Source organism: Thunnus albacares, chromosome 16, assembly GCF_914725855.1.
Source record: "Thunnus albacares chromosome 16, fThuAlb1.1, whole genome shotgun sequence".
In the NCBI taxonomy this organism is placed as follows: Eukaryota; Metazoa; Chordata; class Actinopteri; order Scombriformes; family Scombridae; genus Thunnus; species Thunnus albacares.
This window is the reverse complement of record NC_058121.1, coordinates 20,021,374-20,037,922: the sequence shown is the minus strand read 5'-3', so window position 1 is coordinate 20,037,922 and position 16,549 is coordinate 20,021,374. Positions and strand designations below refer to the sequence as shown.

The 16,549-nt window shown below is 39.8% G+C and overlaps 1 protein-coding gene across 1 annotated transcript; it reads left to right on the top strand.

Annotated features, from left to right (window-relative positions):
• Positions 1 to 1,102: 1,102 nt before the first annotated feature.
• Positions 1,103 to 13,365, top strand: selenoi (selenoprotein I). The gene is made up of 10 exons (XM_044329482.1): positions 1,103 to 1,339; positions 4,505 to 4,573; positions 5,121 to 5,229; positions 5,849 to 5,923; positions 7,686 to 7,948; positions 8,043 to 8,151; positions 8,232 to 8,280; positions 8,372 to 8,552; positions 8,709 to 8,888; positions 9,906 to 13,365. The coding sequence occupies exons 1-10, from the start codon at positions 1,283 to 1,285 to the stop codon at positions 10,011 to 10,013; spliced, it is 1,200 nt and encodes a 399-aa protein (XP_044185417.1). The 5' UTR covers positions 1,103 to 1,282; the 3' UTR covers positions 10,014 to 13,365.
• Positions 13,366 to 16,549: the final 3,184 nt, after the last annotated feature.

The following is a 16,549-nucleotide window of genomic DNA, read 5'->3' as shown; positions in this document are numbered from 1 at the left end:
TGTGAAACTAAATCTGTTATGTTTCACTTTGACTTGGAGTACCTGCCTGATAGAGTGTTCTTGGATCCTGTGTCGTACCCAGTAAAGAAGTATGTTCCCAAACTTTTGCAGTGTAAAAATTCTTGGAAGTTTGGTCATAGTTTGATTGTATGTAGGAGTGATTTTACCACATGTGGGGAGAATCATTGTGGAGGAGACTGTGAGAAAGATCCAGAGTGTCTTCTTTGCAATCATGCAGCATGGGAGTCTAAATGTCCAAAGAGAGTAAGGGAGGCTGAAATAATCAGGGTTCGATCTAAGAAGAGATCTAACCCTGATGAAGAAGTAGGTAAGAAATGGTATCATGTCAGTATGAAGTAGGTATGAGGAAGTAGGTAAGAACTGGTATGATATGAGACAAGAAGCTAAGGAGAACAAATCAGTCAGGAAGCATGCTGTATTTTGCTTTTGTAAGGATCGGGTGAAGTTTATGGACTTTTTGGTGATTAACTGTACCACTGGAGCAGAAAGAAAATCTGAGAAAATTGACATAATTGTAGATTCAGCAAGGAGATGTCTGGGTGTTGTGGGAGTTTCTGGAGAAGCTTTTAGTTTCTCTCAAACACCTGAAAAATAGATAATTTATAGCAGAGTGGGAAATTGTGTGAAGGGGTTATTATTATTATTTTAATTGTACTGTAGACATTAATGCTCACTGTGTGTCAATCACCTACACAATTTTGTAAACTACAAACTCTTTACCTCTATTTTTGCAGCATAATAGAGTCTGAGAAATGTCATGTATTGAGACAATCTATGGAGGACAAATCAGTCAGGAAGCATGCTGAACTTTGCTTTTGTAAGGATCAGGTTAAGTTTTTGGCCTTTTTATCAATGGTAATTAACTTTTAGTTCCTCTCAAACACCTGAAAAATAGATAATTTATAGCAGAGAGGGAAACGGTGGGAATGAGTTATATTATTTAGCCATTGGAGTGTTTAGCTTAAATCCAGTATGTGGCGGTAATACGACATTTTGGATGCCAACCGCCTTTAAAAAAAAAACCAACGAAGAAGATGAGCGGTTAACCATCCGGGCCACAGGCGGCGGTGGTGATCCTCTGCTTGGATGTTTTGCCCTCAGTAGGAGTGGCCCAAATGTTTCGACATCACCTCACCCGGCGTGAACGACAGCGGCTCTGAGCTACATGGTATTTCGACTCGGCAGCTAACGTTGGGGGATTTTCATTTCCAAAGGAGGAGATATCAGCTTTTTTCTAATTGGGGAGCCAGACTGTGCCAACATGGCTCTTTATGAATATGTCACTCAGGACCAGCTCGCGGGCTTCGACAAATACAAGGTAATAGATTGTCATAGCCTGCTAGCCGCTAGCTGTTGAGCTGACAGTGTGTTTAACAGCTAGCTGTCACGATCCGCAGGGTGCTTCACTGGCAAAAAAAACGAGTTTGTGAAGCTAGCCAGGGTTAGCTATTATCATACCGGATGCCAGGCAAATTTAGTCACGTCAAATGTATTTATAAAGCTCATTAAAAAACGACAACAGTTGACAAAAGTGCTGTGCAACCAAACTAGCAAAAAGCTATAAAACAAGATCAGTTTAATAGACAAAAAAGACAAAGAAAGGCAACTCTCATACTGAGTTAAAAGCCAAGGAATAAAGATGTGAAATTTAAGCCATAATGTTGAATTATTATGTTGTAAGTTTAATAGAGTTGTCCTCACTTACAAGTGATTTGATAGAGTTCAAGTTTGGGGTCAGTGATTAAAAAGGAAACTTAAGCAAAAAAAAAAAAGTCTCTAATCACTAGACTGACCTTCTAACCACCAACATATTAAACACACTATTAAAAGTATTTCTTTAATGTCAGTGTCAATGTTTATTGGCTATAATGTTGGTGAATAGTATTGATTTATCTTCAAGGTGTTGGCCGGTGTTGCACTGTATTTGGTGACCCATCAGATTTTGTGACCTGCAGTGTTGGAAGAAGTACTCAGGTCCTTTATTTAAAGGTGCAGTGTGTAAGATTTAGTGGCATCTAGGGAACGAACTTGGCAGAAATGTAATATAATATTCATAAGTATATTTTAATTAGTGTGTAATCCCATGGAAATGATAATTGTTGTGATTTCGTTACCTTAGAATGAGCCACATAGGGAGCGGGTCCCCTTCCGCGGAGGCCGCCATGTTGCACCGCCATGTCTCTACAGTCGCCCAGAAAAGACAAACCAAACACTGGCTCTTGCAATCTGCAACCTCACTTCTAAAAACCACTACTGGACCTTTTAAGTAAAAGTATCAATACCACAATTTAAAAATACTTTATTACTAGTAAAGATACTGCATTTTAAATCCTACTGAAAGTAGTAATTTTAGTACTTTGAGTAAATTTAGCTGGTAATACATATATACTTTTACTTAAGTAGGATTTTAAATGCAGGATTTATACTTGTAATGAAGTATTTTTACATGTTGATATTGATCTTAGTACTTCCTTCAGCACTGCAGGTCACAGAATCTGATGGGTCACCAAATACGTTGTAACACTGGAGGTGTCATTGTTTATTACGTCTTGCTTCATGTTGGCGCAAATGTGCCGACAGTTAGCTCGCAACTCTCTCCCCTCGGTAGTGTTTTGCTATGAAACAAGGCTTTAATTAGTACTTTCACACGTTTTAGAGATCCACCCGTCAATCTCTTTGTTGTATAGAAGGACCGTTTTTCAATGTTTACTGTAATTGCAACCATAAAAGAGAAACAAACCCAAGCAGGTGCTATAGTGAATCTGTAGTGAAGTAGAAAGGACCACTCAACTGGAACAACTTAGTGAAGGGAAACACGGGCAGTAAACAGAGACTGACATGTCAAATCACTTTAATCAGCGAGTCAAGTGACTGTAAAATTGTGTTGTTTAAAGGTTTAAAAAGAACCACTCCTTTCTGCCTGTCACACAAACCTTTTAGTGCTCAGTTAATTCCCTTGAAGAAAAACAGGAGTGGATCTCACAAGACTATTTAGTTTGATAAGGGGACATAATTTGACTTACAGACAAGCAGCCGAAGTGATGTATATCATTTATCATTTATATTAGACATAGTTCTATGTTTACTTCATTTTAAATAAGAGCTACAGTGAGTGTCTGATGAGTCATTTTTTAAGCTCTCAAAAATCCTCCTCCCATAAAATCAGCATTTTTTGATACAATTCTTCAACAATTACATTTCTGTCTGTGTTTCGTTTTCTCCCAGTCATGTTCCTTTTCCTTAAATGATTCAAGCATAGGTCACTGAGGCTCTCTGTCTCCTTCTAATACCCTCTCCTTTGATTACTGTGTGAAACTGTTCCCCCGGAGCTGTTGATCATGGGAGGCTTTTTTCCAATAATTGCTTTTTAAGTGGCTATCTCCGTTTGTTAGCTATGGTGCCTCGAGCATCAGTGGCTGGAGGAGAGGAGAGGAAGACAAATGACAGTGAATCAAAGGACTGTGGCTCTTTGACACATCGGTTTTATTCTTAAAACGTGCACAGACATAAGCATGCGAGTTAGGGTGAAGCACTTGAGAGATTTTTACAACGATGGTCTCGCTCTGTTTTTCACGCTGTCATCCATCTTCCTTCTTTTCACATCCTTTTGCATACTTGCAGACCACAGAGCCATCTGCCTTGGTGTGAAAGTAGCTTGTCTCTTTCACTTTAACTGGCATGTTTTTGCAAGATGAGGTGATGAATTATGGTTACTGTGACTTTTAATATTGTCAGTATGCCAGTAATCTGTGACTATTCATTTTTTGAAATCTTCATAATTTGCACATATGATGAATGTTGTTCACTAGCACTGAATTACATCATTTGCTGGCTGTTGTATTATTATGAGCTACAGTATATCTGAAGCATGTTCATATTTACATTTAACATGTTTGGAATGGTTAATTTGAACTCCACAGGATTTACTGCTATTATGAGAGCAACGCCTTTTAAAATCAGTAATGCAATGTCATGTGTGAAAATGTAGTGCCACCCGCCTTGGTGTAGAGGAAATTCTTCCTCCAGGTGAAATAGACTGAAAATGAGCTTTATATCAAAATCTTTTACAGAAAACCACCCTCCAAAAATATTGTCATTAGAGAGGCATGCATTTACTCTGAGTTGGAAAGCCTGGCATTACAAAACACACAGACTGCAGCTCTGCACACGTCTTCAATTGCATGAACACCAGACGTACATTAGATACATTACGCAGTAGCACGCACACATGTCCGTCATGTCTGGATAAAGTTACAGAAACTGGAATCGGGTTTGTTTTGATCTGCATGATGACAGGCTAATAATATTATCCAGTAAACACGTTATGGTGCTTGTGGGACCATATGGTCTTTGTTTACAAGCACTGGTTTACTTAAAAATGAGATTAAATGAATCAAATATTTAAAAAATGCAACCAAAGTAGATGAACTGTAGGTGTATGATAATCAAACCCTGGCTGATGAAATTATGTGTCTCTTTGCAGTACAGCGCAGTGGACTCGAACCCCCTGTCTGTCTACGTCATGCACCCTTTCTGGAACTTTGTGGTGAAGGTGAGAAAGACCTGTTCAAGCTCTGTGTGTGTGTGTGTGTGTGTTTGTGTGTGTGTGTGCGCCGTGCACGCATTACATCATTAATGAGGTTTCCAATGGTCTGCTGTGATACAGTAACCAGACAACCTCACTCACTGTGTCACCGTGTCAGCACACGTCAAGACTTTGATTGTGATGGTCTGTTCTGGACTTTAGAGACACCGTGTAGTTTCGAATGATGTCATGTCACTGATAAAAAGCACAGATTGTTTCATCTCTTAGATAAATGGGACTATTGCCATCATAAACAGCACGTTAAGGCCCTGACACATTTATTTACTCATCCGTGTCAAGCCTGTATTGTAGTTTGCTCATCACTGCTTTACAGCCATTCATTTTAAGAAATTTATATCTGTATCCCTAAAATTCTCTCTGCCCAGCAGTGATCTAACCAAAAACTGTGACTACAGTATATTATCTTAGTCATAATTATGATGAGAACACTACTTTAGAGCTAAGTGATTGTTATTCACTGTCTCTTTGTCTCTGTCTGTGTCTCCTTCAACAGTTTCTACCGACATGGCTGGCTCCAAATCTCATCACATTCACAGGCTTTATGTTCCTTGTGTTAAACTTCCTTATGTTGGCCTTTTACGACTTTGATTTCAATGCCTCAGGTATGTCCAGAGCTCTACCTGTTTTTCAAATTTTCTTTTGTCCCCAAACCTGCTATAAGCTATTTGTGTGGCTGAACGAGTTTGAAAAAATTGCAATTATTTTGACTGATATTGCAATTGCGATATGATTTGCAATATTAGAGGGAATGATAATTTTTACTTCATTATTTACATTTTAATTGAAAAACAGCCAGAGATGTGTATGTTTTTGAGTTTATGAAGGACAAAGTCCATGACTTACTGAAACATGAATGCCTATAGTGGGTCAGGGTAATCACTAACCCATTACATCCTACAAACACACGCTGAACTACTCTCCTGTTACAATGTATTTCAATATTTGTAGAATATAAACAAAGGCTGACGCAAAACTAAAGATACCGTCCCCTGTCACGTCTTTAATCACTACAAAGATAACGTCAGACTCTCCTCACAAAAATATTTGCTGTTAGAAGTACTGTGAGTTTATTTGTGCATTGCCCTCAGTTTTAGGTGAGATTAATCTTAAGTGAACTTCTGAGTAGATTTGGGTGAAGTTAAGAAAAGTGGAACTTTAGTACAGTAATCTACAGGCTGTGTATCTGTGTGGTCTGCTGTATTTTCACATTATTTGTTCCAGCTGCAGGACATGAACACGTGCCTAGTTGGGTCTGGGTTGCTGCAGGGATTTTCAACTTCTTGGCCTATACACTCGGTGAGTTCTAACCCCTGCAACCCCTGTGTGCTGTTTTTTTTTTTTTCTCTCTCTCTCTGAGTATTTGAGAGGGACAGGGGAAATTCTTCCTATTGCAATGAGAACTTAAGCTTGAGAGTAAAACTGTCAGACAGGGGAAGATGTACAAGTCAAAATCTCATGCCTTCTGCAAAAATATACTGTACCTGATGTTTCTGGGGGTTTGGATATATTTGATTTTGTGTAGTCATATTTTCCTTGTATGTTGTGTGTAAAAAAAAAGGTAAAAATAGATACCAACAGGATGCCTCATTATCAAACAGCAGGGTAATTTAAAAATACAGGTGTGCAGGGAGCTTTTGTCATCAAGATACTGACATAAATTTAAGGATGACAGTTTCCATGTGGAAAAAAAAAATCTGATATGTAGAAAACATGATTACACAGCTGTTAAACTCAGATATTGAAGAGTAAGATTGAGAAGACACAAGACAAACAGTTTGTTTGATTTCAGTAGTAAGAACATAGAGTTGTGAATATCCAGGGTTTCAGTAGATATACCTTCAGTTTGTATTAGCATAGATATACATGATAGACATTTCCACCTGCTCATTTATTATGCCTGCCTGGTAGTCTCTAGAGTATCAACATTTCTATAATAACAATGAATCAAATGATTTTGTGTAATGTGAAACGTTATAAGATAAAAGATAACATGTCAGATGTTGTGTTTTCAGCTTGTTCTGCTGCCCCCAAGTGGCCATAAAATCAGTGCAGCATTAATTACATGAAAAGTGGAGATTGTTGTGCCCGTAGGTCAGGAATTATATTTGTCTTCATGGTCAGATGTTTACCGTTTGGCATGACATCAGAGGATTTTAAAGAGTATGTCATCTGTGAAAAACTGATGTGACTATGCCGCTCCCTCCTCACCCACCCATCCACACCTCCCTCTTTAAGCGGGATTAGTCAATTTAAACAGAGCAGTATTTACACAGGAAGGTGTAACAATATGAATGATGAATGTTTGGAAATCGGTTCAAAGTTCAACACCAAGAGCCTCTGAATTATACCTCTCTTCTGTAGGTGCACCTTGAGTTTTTGTTTCCAAGTAATATTGCAGTTTGTAGCTTCCATTCATCATTCAACATCTTTAAACTTGATTTCTGTAAGTCTCCTCTTCAACAGTGTTTGAATCTGGATTGGATTTAGATAACCGGGAGACTCACTGATCATTTTTTTATATACTGACATCGGTGTCAAAGATAGAAAGCATACTTTCTCTTTCACCCAGAGCCATATGGATGCCCCCTGATATACCCAGGACTGTTAGTCAGAGGACATAACAGCAGTCAAACAAATCCAGATCCACTTTATGGTCAAATTCCATTTCTGTTTGTGGTTAGACATGTACTCTCTGAACCACATTAAAGTCAATTAAATATATTGCTGACCATTTTGTGAACCGTTAAAATAAAACAACTTTCCATATCGTGATTTCTTATGAGGATGTGCTTACTGAATACTTCCATGTTTGGGTGAAATGAATGTAGCTCAGATCAGTCGCTGTGTAAGCTAAGTCAGTGGTGGGATGTAGGAATGTGGCTGTTTTTCAAAGACTGTACAGTTATGTGAGTGTGGGGAGCAGCTTTGACTGAGTGAAAATGTGAGAAATCTGAAAAAACAAACTCTTTTACACCATGTTTTTTTTATGTGTTCCTGTATAAATGTTCACATTAACATGTACTGTGTGTAATGGGTGTCTTTCTTTGTTTTTGTGTAGACGGTGTTGATGGTAAACAGGCACGGCGCACCAACTCCTCCACGCCACTAGGGGAGCTGTTTGACCACGGGCTGGACAGCTGGGCCTGTATCTTCTTTGTGGCCACCGTCTACTCCATATTTGGGCGCGGCGAGAGCGGCGTGGGTGTGGCCACGCTGTATTACATCCTCTGGGTGGTGCTTTTCTCCTTCATCCTGTCCCACTGGGAAAAATATAACACCGGCATCTTGTTTCTGCCTTGGGGATACGACATCAGTCAAGTGGTGAGGACACACGCAGATTAAAAGATGAAATAAGTTGAAATACAAAGCGAGCTAGTTCTAATGACTCGCTGTCTTCACGTCCCATCTCTTTCAGACCATCTCCCTCGTTTACTTGGTCACTGCTGTGGTCGGCGTGGAAACGTGGTACCAGCCGGTCCTGTTGCACTTCCTTTATAGAGACCTTTTCACCTTCATGATCATCGGTGAGCTGTGATCGGTCATTCTGAATACATTCATTCACTTGCTGAAGCGGTGACAATAACTCATGTCTGTTGGTTTCCAGCCTGTTCCTTCACTGTGACCTTACCCATGAGCCTCTACAACGTCCTGAAGTAAGTCAAGTTTTAATATGTGTGTTAATAAAAATGCAGCAGTGTTGTTTCACCCGGTGTCCTGAACCTGTCACCTTCTGTACTTTCGCAGGGCTCACCGCAGCAACACTCTGAAACACAGCAGCTTGTACGAAGCCTTCCTGCCTTTCCTTTCTCCCGTCCTCCTTTTTGTCTTGTCCACCATTTGGGTGGTTTACTCTCCATCTAACATCCTCGAGCTGCAGCCCAGGATCTTCTACCTCATGGTGGGGACAGCCTTCGCTAACGTCACGGTGAGTCTGCTGATGTCTCACTCACAAACACACCGTCTCTCTTTTTTTTTTTTTTTTTTTTTCCTGTGCTTTGGACAAGCACACAAAGCATATATTTCTGTGTTCAGGTGTTAATGTATGTTTATTCATATGTGTGTGTCTGTATTTATCTTGCAGTGTAAGCTGATTGTGTGCCAGATGAGTAACACACGTTGCCAGCCGCTGAGCTGGCTGTTGCTGCCTATGACACCGGTGGTGTTGTTAGCTGTGACTGGGGTGGTCGCCAACGAGACACTATTGCTGTATCTGTGGACAGCCGCTGTCATACTAGCGCACATACACTACGGCGTATCAGTGGTAAGAACACACACACACACACACACACACACAGTACCTCTCTTGAAAAAAAGAATTAAAAATATTTATAACACCAACAAAATAAATTGGCAATTGCAGGGTTGCCGCCTTCATGTCTGTACAGGAAATATGAAGCTACAACCAGCAGCTGGTTATCTTAGATTAGCATAAAGACAGGAAACAGGGAGAAATGGCTTTCCTGGCTCTGTCCAAGGGTTCAAAAATATGTGCCTACCAGCACATTTAAATCACACTAAATAACACATTATGACTTGTTTGTTTAATTCAGTACAAAAACTTCAGTTTGTAAATTTTCCGCTTTACAGGGGGTTATCTGACAGATTATTTCTTGGCTTTAGTAACTGTCTCTATTGGTTGTCTGGCAACTGGTCCTGGACAAGAAATAGTCTGGTTTATGACCCCCGTAAAATGGGAAATTAACATTTTTTACCCTTAAGTTTGTGTATGGATTAAATGAACAAGACATAACATGTTAATTTGTGAGCTGTAGAGGTGCTGGTAGGAGGATTTTGTAACCTTTGGACAGAGCCAGGCTAGCTGTTTCTCTCTGTTTCTGGCTTTTGTGCTAAGCTAAGCTAACAAGCTGCTGGCCGCCTTAAATTTAGTAGAGATAAGATAATGGTATCAATCTTCTAATCTGTCTATTAATCTATCATTTTACTCCACCAGAAAGCAAATACACCTGTTTTACAAAGTGTTGAACTATTCCTTTAAGTAAAACATTTATAATGCTAAAACTGAACCTGGCTTAATTAGGCCTGCAGAGATTTTTGTATTTCCTTTAAAATATTTTCAGCTGTTTTCTCATGGATTGCTGTCCCACATCTAATGGGTACAATGACTTCTTTAACGCACCTGGGCTCCAATATGAAAGACAGATGCACTTGTTGTTGGTCCTGTGTTGTTGAATGTAAATTACACACATTTTAAAATGAAATACAGACATGAATGAGAATTTGGTACAAAGTAATCTTTTGTTTTGTTTTTCATCACTAGGTACAACAGCTCAGCAACCACTTCAACATCTTCGCCTTCTCCCTGAAGAAGCCCAACAGTGACTGACAGGAGGAGGAACGAATCGGCTTGAAAGGAGCGGAGGTTTAGGCTCCTCCCCTCCTCGGCTTACCGACACTTCACTCTCATCACCACGGAAACCGCATCCCCTACCCTCCATCCATGAGGAGGCTGCAAGTGGAACGGACTGTGGCCCTCTTTTCCGCTGTCCCCAACACAGACACACAACACACACTCGCACACACATTCCCAACCAACCAAACCAACCAAACCAACTCTGGTCTCGGCAATGGGGTGTGCCCAGGGGCTCTGGCTTCCGTCATTGGTGATTGGCTAACTTGGTTGAGCCAATGAGGTGCAATTGTTTCCTACGGAAATGTGCTTCAGTCGCGAGGACAGGAGCCCAGACAAGCCATGCAAACACACACACACAAATACTTACAGTACATTACTCTGCTTTAATGCAGATACTTTATATCTTGTGGCAGGCATTTCAAACACAGCCACACACACACACACACATATGCACAGATACACTCAGTTGCACTCACATAGTATTATGAATGTATGATATGCCTTGGGGAAATGCCATGTAAGTTTTATTATATTAACAAGAATGCCTCAAGTAGTGTTGTTTCAAACCTGACTGAACCTCTCAGTTCTGGCCACATGTGGCTCACACATCCACAGCTGTGTCCAGAGTTTAAAGGTTCAGTCACCTTTTTTTTTTTTATCATCAGATGATTTTCAGTTGGAAGTCACGGTGATAAATGTTAATAGCTATATATATACTGTATGTGTTAAGGGGCTTGGGGCATTTTATTTTCAAATTGAAATGAATCTTTAAAAAAAAAAAAAAGATAACTCCTGTAAAACATTGTATAAAATCCCCTCTAATTAATTTCACATTCTGTTCTGTGGTGACGATTGTCATGAGAAAACAGAGTCGGATACTGACTAACCAGGGCAAGAATTGACCAGGGTAACCTCTGACCTTTTGAACTCTCTAACCCTTCACTTTGACCTCTGTCTGAGCACTGGCCTCCCGGCTCTCCCTACCTTCTGAGGTGTCGTGTCTTCACGCTGATTCGTTCAGTTTTTTTTAAAAGGTTTTTTTTTTATATATATCTATATATATATATATATATATATACTTTTTTTTTTTCTGTTGCCGAGGCAAAGGTGTGTGGTTCAGTTGCGCAGCGCTTGAATGAAGAGTGCATCCAAAAGCCGTACACGGAGCGGACTCACTCTGAGGGAACAAGCCGTCGCACAGGACACCGCAAACACCACACCGCCGCCTGGCGCCGCACTCTCCTGCTCACACACAGATATTGTTATCACACCTTTTATACTGTCTGTTATTTTAACTTGTGTGTCTAGTTGCTTTTTTGTTTTCAGTCTGTTAAACACTGTTCCTCTGTGTGATCGAAGCTATGTTTCCATGGTGAAAGTGGATATACAGCAGCGGCTACTTGGTCTCTCATCAAGCTTATTTTCACTACAGGGCCAAGTAAGAGAAGACTGGGTTTATTTACCATCCGTTTTGCTTTTCATTGCAAAAAATTTTTTTCATGTCACAATACTGACAGTTCGTTAGCGTGGTTGTAATTTGGAGAATGTATGTTCTTGTGTGTGTAACCATTTCAAATCCGTTTTGTCCTTGCTGTTGAAAAGTAATTAGTCTCGTCTATCTGCAAGGATTCTCCCCTGTTTCAGTCTCCTGCATCTTTGCAGTTGATGTAGGAAAATGACTCAAGAGTCTCACTTTGCTCTCAGAATTACATCTGAACGATCAATCGAGAGCAAAGACTTAAGGGTTGAAGTGTTCCATGAGTCTGTCCTCCTCTTCATTGATATTTTAAACCTCATTTTTTTCAACCAGACCAGACAAAAAAAAAAAAGTCCACAGGGTGTGGTAGGACTCTGGTTTACATGTCATCTCTCACTTTTACCTGTGAAAAAAAAAAAAATATCAGGTGGACCCAGTCAGCCGTTAAACCACACGTTGAATGTCTGGATCTAAGTGTTTATGAAAGAAAAATGTTCAAATTAACTAGAATAAGGACTGTTGGGAAAGCCTTTTTACTAAGTTCAATTAGAAGTTAATGCCTTTCAGTTATCTGTGTGAATGTGAAGTCACTAATCATCTCATTTAGGTTGTTCCAGGTAAAGGTGAGGTATTACTTGGTGATTAAAAGGTACGTAGGAAATGTTTAGATACATGGAGGATGTGAAATGTAAAAAAAAAAAATCTACTTGGATCTTCAGCTTCAGTTTTGCTTATGCATTTTTACCAATGCTCCGCAGTTGTCCAAGCGTTTTGTACATAAACTGTTATTGAGCAACTTGAATATTTAAACCGCAGGCGCAGCCTTGTACTGTAGTGTCCCCGCAGTACTATTAAGACTGAGAGATCCAACTCTACTGCCATTATACTCAGCAAAGTAGCCCAGCTTTGGTATCCAGTATGTCTGTGCTGCAAATGGGGGGAAAGCTTGTATGCTGTTATAAGCACACTATCATAGTTAAACTGAAAGCCCCCCCCCGCCCCCCCCACATCTGTGACTTTGGAGACTGTAGATTGTAGTGAAGTGACAAGAACTGTGACTGAGATTTCACCACCAAAACGGTGAACTGTATATGCACTGTCTGGGTATGTTCAGATCCATGTGTACATGTCTGTTAATGTATGGGTGTATACTCTGTATGTGTGGATATCTGTGTAAATACATATATTATTTCTCCATTTTTATTTTTTAAAACTACACATGGCATTGTCATCCGGTTGGCCGATTTCTCCAAACATGGTGCAGGTGAACTGGTAGACCAGGGAGTGATGCCTACTGTCCAGGTAGCAGCTGTTAGATCTGCCAGCACAGTTTTTATGAACAGTTGTTGCTGCCGCTCTAACTGGCTCGATCGGACCGTGCTCCAGATCTTTTTCTCTGGGATAGTTTGGAGAGGGGATGAGCTCCGGGTGTGAAGACCTCCACCCTGGGCTGCAGACACTACAAACAATGCTAAACGCAAAGAGGGATTTCATACATTAACAGAAAAAATAATGTCAGCCGGCTGAGAAAATAAGTGTGCCATTTAAAGAAACATAAAAATCAGGAACAAACCTTAAAGCAAGTCAGACTTCTCTCATCCAGCTGGCACATGAATTCCTTTCTTTGGAATAAAATAATTTTCAATGCTAATTTCTCTGGGCATTTTTTGTAGTGTGTTCCTCTGCTTCACTCACCACTTTCTAGGAAAAAAAAAACAGTCTTAATCCCCCCTGGATCAATGAACTGAGTTGTTCAAACTGTGACTAAGTTGTTGTACAATGCTGCCCTGGCACACACTCCAGGGCGTCGGTGTGGCTACTTGTGATGTTGTATTTAACCAGTGAAAGAAAGGACTGTCCAGAAACAAATAAAAGTGAATTTTTCTTTAACCACTTTGCTGTGTCTTAGCTGGAAACTTTAAAAGAGAAGCAAGGACAGTCTGCAGATCATTTACTGTCCACTGGAGATCAGCAGAGAGCAGATTTGAACCCCTTGATAGCCTCAAAAGAAAAAAAAAAACAACTACTGAGGCTTCTTGTGATACCACACTGTCCTTTAATTAGATACCAGTAAGGTTTCATTTAATCTCAACCCCTTTCCTCACTGTTGTCACACATTTCCCTACAAAAAGCCTAAAGTTGGCAACTGCAACATATTAACATTTTTCCCCCAAACGACACACCCATTTCACTAAACCTCACGCTTTCTCACAAAAATGAAGCACTGGTATCAATACAGTAAACACCTCCCAGATACTCTCTCCAGAATCAAAAGGCAACAACTTCTCACCAACATACCACAACCTAACACGCACTTACCAAAATGGTATACTGCCACTACACCACACCACATACACTTCCCAAATCTGGCAACACATGCGCTAAACACAGCCCTCAACAATTAAAACAATTGTAATGTGTGAGTGGTGAATATTTGGTGGATACGCATTTAACGTCAGCAACATGTGTTTTTAAACTATATAGATGTAGGAAATACAAATGGAAATAGAATAAAAACCCACAAAAAAAAACAATAAAAAGAAAAAAAAAAAAGCTTGGCCATGATTATCTCTTTATACCTGCAGGATATGTTCCTGTATCTGAAAATGAGAATATTAGACCTTTCCAACTGAAACAGCGACTGAGTCGGTAATGCAGAGGATTAATTTTATTGCAGCTTTCAATTTCCATTACTAGTGATCAGATGGAGAAGCTACAATAAATCCACCAGAGTGATACTGTAAATGCAGCATATATCAGGCATTAAAAGTCCCTTTAACGCTATGCGTGTATGTGGAGGAGTTACAATAACCTGCATGATCAGAAAATCTAGCTGTTGTCACGTGGTATTGATGGTTTTGGCTCGTGAAGATCACGTACGTCAAGACTTTGAGGTGATGTCATTACGATGGCGTATGTCCCAGGCCGAGGGTCAGAGCACTGTTGGACCATTGCAGAGTGAATATCTACAGTGTACTGTATTAAAGAGTACAGAATACTACAAGCCATCATGTTTTATGGATAAGTTTTATTTTGGACTTTACAGTCTGCTGTAAAACACAGATGTAGTCTACTTTATGCTGCATTCCAGTTACAAAGCAGACAGTGGAGCAGTTTTGTGGGACCACTGTGGTGCTGCTATGATTTTTCATTTATTTCTGAGGTCTTTTTCCTAAGAAAACATGTAAATGGTGCTAAGAGATGTGATGCATTTTTGAAGTGAGCATGCAATGGATGAAATATGTTACAAGTGTTGTGCAGAGCTGGTTGAGAGATAAGACATAAGCAGTATGTGTTGAGAATTGTGCTTATATGTAGAAAGATGGATGTAAGCGAAGGAGAATAGATATATATTCGCAAAACAACCTGCACTGCATAGAGCCTTCAGCAGATGGAGTTGTAGATCAGTAGATGTTGTAGCCGACATGATTTCCTTCTCTATGCTGATGGTGCAGAAGTTGAGGACCAAGCATGAGGAATGATGAAAGTATTGTTCCTGCACACAGTTTCCCCAACAATGAGTTTCACAGGTAAAAAAAAAAAAAAAAAAAAAAAAAAAAAAAAGCAACAGTTGGCATTTTTTATAGTCTGCACAGTGTGAACCACATGTGTGCTGAACTTAACACCTCTGACTCACGCGGCTCTGCTCTCTGTTACAGACTTCATTAGTAATTGATTGTCTCCTTGCCCGCAAGTCTATCTGGCAGCAATAGCTTACATTTGTTTTTTTTTATCATCTTTGCACTTAAAGCAACTCTTTAAAAAAAAACTCCAGGCATCATATGCAAGAAGATCGGGAGGGAGCGTTGAGAGTTTCAGAGTGAATGAAAAAACTTTAAAACAGGGAAAAATCAAGATCCTACAAGAATCTTAAAGAGAAATTGCCAGAGAACATCAAAAGAGGGAACTGTATAGCAAATTTGCCCTTAATAAACGCTTGTATATCACTGAGTCAGTATGTTTGAAAGTGGAGGCCCAGTCTGTCTGGGCCCTCTCTTGTGAACGTGTAGGCGCTGAGTGCCGCCTGTCAAAACAGCTGGCAGCGGATCATGACGGTCGCTTATCACGACAGGATCTTTTTCATCACGAAATATGACTCCCATCAAGCAATGATTCATCCAAACAATGTGCTGCGAGCGAGCCAGAGGTTTGCTCGTCCGTTAAACATGTGATCATCCAGCCCTTTGTCTGGGAATTGGCCAAATGCAGCAGGGTTTAAAAGGAGTTGATCATCTTCAGAGGATCATACTGTTGAAGATACAGAATGACAAAATGTGTTTGTGTCTGTAAAAGTTTCTTATCCTACTGTGTTTAACATGTTAAAGAGGCTCTACTTTCTTGTATTTATACACATACTAAACATACCTCTTTGCTAAAATGTGATCAAGTTTAAAGTTCTAATCATCCCCAAAGAAACACTTGACCAAAAGTGAAACACTCACCTCCTGCAAGCATAACATGCCTCTGAAAGCTTCCTCCTTCACTGTGACGATGGCTGTAGTCAGTTTGGATTCAGTTACAACAACAGCAACCCAGATTAACTGCAAAAAAAAGACAGAAAAAAAAAGAAAAAGTAGAATGTCAGTAGACACTTCAAGCTAAAACTGCAGCACAGAGAATATATCCCCTTGTTGATCCATATGTTCACTATGTTCACCAAACTTTGACTCCTTCGCAAAGGAGCAAGCCGCAACTCTTCAGAGCCACTCTGTCAAGCCTTGACGGTGAGTTTCTGATACTCAACGCGTTGGTTTTCAGTGCGGTACTCCTTTAAAAAAAACTGGTACCACAACATTTATACAGGAGTTGTAAGTTGTAACAAATATTGACTTTATTAATGTTGATTAATAATCTTATAAAACCATTTATCAGAACTTTTTGGTTGCCATGGCAATTTTGGCTAGGTTGGTTTACACTCCTGTAGCAGGACATTTGTCTTTTTAGCTGCAGGAAATCCTGATAACAGTCCATTTATTTAAAAAAATATTCATATTTACAGTTGCAGACCCAATGGATTGTAAAAATCCTTTATCAATGACTTATTAGCATTTATAATTGCAGATGACTTACTAAC